The sequence below is a fragment of the Dysidea avara genome, chromosome 1, assembly GCF_963678975.1.
Source record: "Dysidea avara chromosome 1, odDysAvar1.4, whole genome shotgun sequence".
Classification (NCBI taxonomy): Eukaryota; Metazoa; Porifera; class Demospongiae; order Dictyoceratida; family Dysideidae; genus Dysidea; species Dysidea avara.
The window spans coordinates 54,551,701-54,559,873 of record NC_089272.1 but is presented as its reverse complement, the minus strand read 5'-3'; the positions used below and the strand labels follow the sequence as shown (position 1 = coordinate 54,559,873).

At 36.4% G+C, this 8,173-nt stretch overlaps 1 protein-coding gene across 1 annotated transcript; it reads right to left on the bottom strand.

Annotated features, from left to right (window-relative positions):
- Positions 1 to 1,177: 1,177 nt before the first annotated feature.
- Positions 1,178 to 3,108, bottom strand: LOC136247655 (collagen alpha-1(XIII) chain-like). Its single transcript, XM_066039462.1, has 3 exons — positions 2,748 to 3,108; positions 1,656 to 1,796; positions 1,178 to 1,254 (listed from the first exon to the last, which is right to left on the bottom strand). The coding sequence occupies exons 1-3, from the start codon at positions 3,106 to 3,108 to the stop codon at positions 1,178 to 1,180; spliced, it is 579 nt and encodes a 192-aa protein (XP_065895534.1).
- Positions 3,109 to 8,173: the final 5,065 nt, after the last annotated feature.

The window sequence follows — 8,173 nt, the reverse complement described above, 5'->3', positions numbered from 1 at the left end:
CATTATGCCATGACATTGCAATTTTCTGCTCTTAGTAATTATTTAATTGGCATCATAATGCAAGTTACAGAATGGAAATATATGTTTCCAGCACTGAGATATGAGCTGTAGAGTGATAGGGTGTAGTTTGTGCCCACATGCCCTGTTTTCGCAGGCCCGGTCACATATACTGAGTTATGTAGAAAGAAGTAGCTAGCTAGTATAGTGACCTGTAGGTTTCCTCAAGAGCTTTTTTCTGATATTTATTTGGTGGCAATTTTGAATAAAATATGCTTATGAATATTTAATGCTGGAAGCATGAATGTTACTGAGCTGGTAGTAGCTATAAGAAATTTTTGAAAATTGACTTTTTGAGAATGATTTTGGTGCTACTTTTGGCTTAGATTAAGTATTATCAAGCAAAAAAACAGAACTAGCATGTGGTCACCTGCATAAGCATCACAGTTATTAATATTAAAACATATATAGATAATCCTGGAATGTGGTGTTCAACTGCATGATTTTTCATTTCCAGAAAATTTCTATAGTCACTAGGGTGTTGATAGAGTCATTAACTCAATTTAGAACAGGTGTTTTAATTGTTTAAAATGACAAACAGTGTTTTATATTTGTTTTATTAGAATAAATAGCTGCTCTATTAGAGTATCTCATAATGTGAAGGTGTTCTAGCCCACCTAGTGTCTTGTGCTATGTCTAAAGTTGCTACAGACAGATTTACTATAATATTATACTGTATCAAAAACGTTGAACTAGGTCTAAGGAAGCCAAGCTATGTTCAATGAGCAACACTATAAAATATCTGAGGGGGCAGTGTGGGAGGGTAAATATGTCCCTGATCTGATTCTTCTAAACTATTAAAGGGCCTTTCTAAGGTGATTAATCCATATGTACACCGATTTTGAAGTCATTCCACTGAGTAGTTTCCTGTTTGTCTGGTAGGTGTGGCAAGTATTCATTTTTTATTAACTAATCTTGATCAAGTAATTGTTACGCACTGCTGGTTGTTTCACTGTATCTTCATGGTCTTTAGCTTGATTTCTTTCAAATCACAAATGGTTTGAGATTCAATAGTTAACCTATCCATGTAATGATTTTCAGCTTCTTCCCATGAGTGGTTTACCATGTAGCTAGGCATGACAACATAATACTATTGGTTTTATTTTTTGGTGAATAATCATTAATAACTCCTAGCTTTACTGCTTATGATATTCCAGCCAAACATGGTACTAAGAGATGTTCCTTTATATCCTCCTTCTGTGTGCAAAATGTCAAATAAATTGGATTCTACGTTTATATTTTATGGTAGTTTTTGTAAATGTGCGAAAAGTCTAAGAAGAAAAAGTAGGAGAGAAACGAAGAAAAACTAAGCTAATTTTTGAAGTCTCACATCTTGGGAATGCTTGAAGCAATTTTGCTGAATTTGGTTTGTGGAGTGCTGACATTGGCAGGTGTACCTACGGCAAACAAATTGTCGTGTTTCATAAAGGCAACACGGAAGTACACTACAAAAGCATTAAAATCTCATTTTCTTTTTTCCTTTCAGTTAAACTTACGGTGTGGCGATGTGTGACAGTGACATGCTGGCTTCTTGGGCCACATGACACACTTGATTATTGCATACAAACTCATTATTCCCACACAATATTGAGACATACCAATTGAGCCACCAAATCCTGGATCCCCATTTGCTCCCTTAATCCCTGGAGTTCCATCATGACCTGGAATTCCTGATGGTCCAGGAATGCCATCTTTACCTGGATAGCCAGATCTCCCTTTCTGTCCTTTTAATCGAGGACCTATATTTGTATGCAGAATACATTTTGATATCAAATTGAAGTTAACAATAAACAAATTAACTGGATCAGTTTTATAGCCTTTCCAACTGCATGTACCTGGCAATCCATAATGACTTGTGAAGAAGGCATAAGAGCATGAAATTTGATCACGTGATCATACTCCTAATATACATACGATTATTGCTTGGCATAATTTTAAGGTTGTAATGGGATAAAAACTTGAAAATTATGATTAGAAAATTGGAAGGACTATAATATCCATTTTTAAAGATCCTTCTATTCTCAAAATGTGACCCTGTTTTGAAAACCACCCTTTTCCACACATGCAAAAGTTGCTGGAAACTCATTTGAAAGTTTCAACATTTTCTTTTAAATCCTTTTTTTGCACATTTGCATAAAGTAACTAATAAACCTTCTTGCTGTGAAATTTCACACTCGGAGCTTCTTTTTCCTAGGTGATATGAATGATTATGTCAAGCCATGTAGCAATTATTACATTCATGGGATCGCAATTACCTTACAAACTGGGTGATTTTTTCAGGTTATGGATGGATAAAACTAAGAGTGAAGCAATGATTTAAGTTATTTAATTGAAGAAAAGGTCCAAGAACACTTCATTCAACTATCAGAACAATCTTTTTATTTTAGATGGTGTGAATGGAAATATTTGTCAAAAAAGTGATTTTTCACCATTTGTCACACTTAATCACTCACAGAACTCAATGCATTATTTTAAAAAGTTAGTTTATAATGTATTAGACAGTAATTATCAATTGGCCATATCTCTGGAATGCTTCAAGATACCAAACTAAAATTTTAACACGAGATAGATAAAACACCAATTGCTATATTTTAGCTGAAAAAGAGAAAAATGACCATTGTGCAGAAAATAAAAATTGGTTCACAAATATTAAAATTATTGCACAATATTTTTAACATCATAAAACTCACCACGATCACATGACAATGTAATTCTGGGTGTATATATCAAGTCTGTGACAGTTTGGGGTAGAACACTGAAAGTATTTTTCACAAATCCATAGTCATCCAGTTGAATAAACAAGTTATTACAAGCACATCCTGGTGGACCGGGTGGTCCAGGGGGACCATCTGGTCCAGGAAATCCTTGATTACCATGATATCCTTTTAATCCTGGACTGCCATTTTGCCCACTTTTTCCATGTACACCATCAACACCATTATATCCTTTTGGTCCCATTGCTCCTGGATCTCCATTTAGTCCACGTCGTCCTCTACACCCTTGAACTCCTCTGTATCCCTGCGGTCCTGGTTCACCTAGCTCTCCTGGCATACCAGATCCAGATCTGTTCAGTGTACTTTCTACATAATCTGCAGTAGCTAATGACTACCAATAAATATTTACAAAACAGTAATTAATTTGCATATTTTTAAATTGTATAGCAACCATAGCTGTTTAGAAGTCAACAAAATTAACACAGCTACTATTTTTTTGTTTATAATTAAAAGAAAATATTCCTTGTCTACAAATCAACCTACAGTACATACAGTAAGTGCTATCCCATCCAAAAACAGCTTGTAGCTGTAAAAAAGTGTACATCCAAGTAAAGCAGAATTAACTGCGACAAAAAGTAATGATATCATAATGCGGCCATATGTGAGGTGTGCAAGTTGTAAAATATATATTAGCTAATCAGATAATACTATATTATTGTTAAAGTGTTAATGAGAACTATGTGATGTTGCTAGTTTTTAAGTGTGTGAGTATCTTCATAAATGCCATACAAATTTGATTCTCAATAAAGCAATATGTATAGATTCTCTGATTGCAATAAATAGTTTGAGTTTGGCTGCCTTTCCTTTGTTCATAGCATTGCCGTATACAGGAAAGGTGGCCAAACTCAAACTTTTCATTGCTATCAGAGAATCTATACACATTGCTTTACTGAGAATCAAATTTGTGTGGCATTTATGAAAATACTCACACGCTTAAAAACTAGCAACATCACATAGTTCTCATTAACACTTTAACAATAATATTGTATTATCTGATTAGCTAATCAAGACACACGATAGTGTGTCATGCGGCCCAAGAAGCAGGCACGCCGCCACACCGTGGATATATTGACAAGAAGAAAGAAAACGTCATTTTTACACCTATGTATCTCGGTGATTCCCAATCTGATTAAAACCACATTTTCTACATAGTTGCCTGCCAACTAGGGGAGTCTACATACCAAATTTGAAGGAAATCGCTCCAGCCATTTCCGAGATACGAGCTGCCAAAGTTTCGATTTTCTTCTTTGTGTTTTTGCAGACTTGCAAAAATTGCTATAAAATGCAAACGCTTACTCCGATCGCCTTGACATTTCGCACACAGAAAGGGAGTCAAAAGGCGAATCCTTGTATCAAATTTGGTGCACCTCCGATAAATTGTTCAGGAGTTATGACCGATTATTCGCATACAAAAATCGATTTGTTGTCACGCCTACAGGGTAAACCGCTTCATGGAATGGGTTGAGAATTGCCATTTAGATGGAGTAACCATCTGAGAGTACCTTTTGGTGGTTTGAAAGGAATCGAGAAAAAGACCATGGAGATATGACACAAAACCCAACCTGTGTCACAATTACACGATCGATTTTTATAAATAAAAAAAATACAAGTTTTTACGCCTACTAGGCAAACCGCTTAGAGCAATGAGCTGAAAATCGGTGTATAGCTGGAATAATCTTCATAGAAAGTCCTTGCAGTAGTACAGAAGAATCGGATTACAAACCACTGTTCGAAAGCCAACTCCGTGTAGCAAATGCGAGATCGAGATACTCTAATAGAACAGTCACCCTAATAGAGCATTTGGCTAATTTATTTACTCCATTATAGAATTCTATTACATTACAAGTTATTCTGTAGGGAGTTCAGCTGCAAACAGTTAATCTTATAGACAGTTCAGCAAGAAGCAAGTCACTCTATAGAGAGTTTAGCTACATAAAATATTATATATATATTGCTGTAGTGATTCAGAACATTACAAGTCTAGGAGAGTTCAGCTATAAATAAGTCATGCACCCTGTAGAGAGTTCAGCTACAAACAATCCACTCTGTAGAAGTTCTGCTACAAACAAGTCTTCATGCAGAGAGTTTAACAACCAAAATCGACCAAGTAAAGACTTCAGCTTTACTAACAAGTTACTCTGTAGAGAGATCAGCTAGAAGCAAGAGAGAGCTAAGCTAGAAAACGTCACCTTGTAGAGAGTTCAGCTACAATCACATCACCCTGTATAGAATTTGGCTACAAAGAAAAACCATAATGTAGAAAGTTCAGCTGCAAAAATATCACCCTGTTGAGAATTCAGTTACAAACAAATCGCCCTGTAGAGAGATCAGCCAGAAGAAGTCACCCGTAGAGAGTTCAGCTACAAAAAATCACCCTGTAGAGAGTTCAGCTGCAAACAAATCACCTTGTAGAGAGTTCAGCTATAAACAAGTCACCCTGTAGAGAGATCAGCTACAAAGAAACCCCCATGTAGAGAGTTCAGCTGCAAACAAACCACCCTGTAGAGAATTCAGCTACAAATAAATCACCCTGTAGAAAGATTAGCTAGAAGAAGTTATCCTATAGGGATCAGCTACAAACAAATCACCCTGTAGAACTATATTATTATGTGTTGGAAACAAATCACCATGTAGAGAGTTCAGCTAGAAACAAGTTACTCTGAAAAGGGTTCAGCTACAAACATGGGAGTTTCAGCTACAGTTCAATTATGTACATATAAGAAGTCAACTTATTACCTACAGCATGATTATCTTTCATTGTTAAATATACAAATATTTTTAATCAGACAAAAAGCTGTACACAACATTTCTTCCTTTGTTCCACAATTCCTGCAGAAAAGAAAAAAAAAACAAGTTAGAAGGAAGCACCAAAGCCAGTTAATGGCCGGCTTTGTGGCTTGCAATACAAAAAGAAGTGATATCTAAACCAAAACAGTCAAGTTGTAAAAAAAGAGTGCGGCCCTCGAAAAGGCCAGGATGAAAAAAGATGTGAAATCCAAGGTGGCGGCCAAGAAATAGCTGTGATGGTAGGTTAATGGCAAAAGGTTTAATTACGACAATTCAGGTGAATTTGGTGCCGAATCCTAGTGGAGAAGTCAATGCAAACTCACCTGAATTGTCAGAATTAAAATTTTTGCCATTAACTTATCATCACAGCTATTTCTTGGCCACAACCTTGGATTTCACATCTTTTTTCATCCTGGCCTTTTTGAGGGCCGCACTCCTTTTTTACAGCTTGGCTGCTTTGGTTTAGATATTAATTTCACAACTGGCACACCTCGCACATGGCCGCATTATGATATCATTATTAATTTTTTGTTACATTTAACTCTGCTTTACTTGGACGCACACTTTTTTTAAAGCTACAAGCTGTTTTTGGATGGGATTTCAATACTTTTTGTTAGAATAAGCATACACTGTTGAAAACAGTATGTGAGTTTCCATGGTTTTGACAGAAACCCCAGATTACAGTGACAGAATATTAAAATACAACTGTAATTTTAGTGGCATGCAACTGCAGTCAACTAACACCCATTTTAACTAGTAAACCCTTAGTAACACTTTGCCTTTCATCTTGTACTGTATTAAAGCAATCACGATACTCTAATAAAGCAGTCACAAAACAGCTCTAACACAGCAATAAAAGTTACCGCATGGTTACAGCTTCTGTTTAGCATTGCTTAAATTACTAGCTACTTACAAGCTTTACAGTATAAAAATTCAGCACTTGTAGAAATGTGACTGTTCTATTAGAGTGATTGACTGCTCTATTAAAGTATCTTGATCATTGACTAATTCAAGTAGAGAGGCCATGCCTCTGCCCATATAAGTATTAGCTCTTGTGAAATGAAATGAGAATAGTAGAGAAATGGCAAGCATGTACAGAGACAATAGAGGGGCACGTAATTATGTCCTGTTATACAGGGAAGACAGCATCCTGTTGAGTGTTTTAAAATAAACGCCTTACAATTTATATCATGAACTACGATAGTGGGTTCATAATAGGGATCGCAGTGGAATTTTTGAAAATCCTAATAGAGCAGTCACTTAAACCAGCCTTAGAAAGCAGGCTCGAGCATAAAACAACCCTCAGAAGGCTTATTATCAAACAATGAACTCAGAAAAATTGTGATATAGCAGTAAAAATGGTCTAGACGAAATTTAGAAACATTCAAAAATTGCAAATTTTATGCGAATTGTTCATCATGAACCACAATAGTGGGTTTCATGAACCACGATAGTGGGTTCATAATAGGGATCGCAGTGGAATTTTTGAAAATCCTAATAGAGCAGTCACCTAAAACCAGCCTTAGAAAACAGACTCGAGCATTAAACAACCCTCAGAAGGTTTATTATCAAACACTGAACTCAGAAAAATTGTGATATAGCAGTAAGGCCCCTATTTGGTGATTATTAGTTTCTCATCCACCGCCCGCATCCTTCTTAAGCTACCACATGGTAAGCCATTATTTACTCTGCGCATGCTCAGAAGAACACGTGATACCAAACTGTTATAATTTTTGTAGATGAACGCTACAATTCGCTATATATCACCAGGAGAACTGTTGTTTTCCTTAGCAAATTGCTGCAGTGCCAGTTGCAATCGTGCTCTATCGACTTCATCAAAGCAGGCTTCCAGTTGACTGTCGAAAAACAGTTGGTGATCACGAAAAGTAGAATCAGCTGGTGAAGGAAATGTTTGTAGTAAGAAAGAAAGACAATTTGGACAAGGTCTGTACATCAGTGTGTTAATATTATACAATAATGGCATAATGGTAATACCCTCCCGCCCGCATCATAATAATTAGAAAGGCTGGATGAGAAACTAATAATCACCGAATAGGGGCTTAAAAATGGTCTAGACGAAATTTGGAAACATTCAAAATTTGCGAATTTTACGCGAATTGTTCATATTATTCATATTATTATTATTATTTTGTTTCACTCGTGTACAGCCCAAGGCTTCCTTTTTTTGCGATAAAAACTACACAGCCTTACTCACTGAGTCCTTCCGCGTGTCCATTATTATTAATATTATTATCAATTTACCAAAAAGGAAGGCATACACAAAAGGCAAAGCCTGTACAAGGTGTCCGCCTACAAAAAACAAACATACATATACATTATATAGTTATAAAACGGCCACGAGTGCTCTGCCTGATATAAACGCATGAGCCTGACGGCCGTTAGGCCCGAAGGCAAGTGCGTTTATACAGGCAGAGCACGAGTGCACGTTGTATAACTGTTATGTACCACTCACCTAATAGGTGGGGAGAGTCTCACAAGCCAGCTGTAACACTTATAAAGGCCAGGTTTCTAACATCGATTGTGGGTAACCAAGC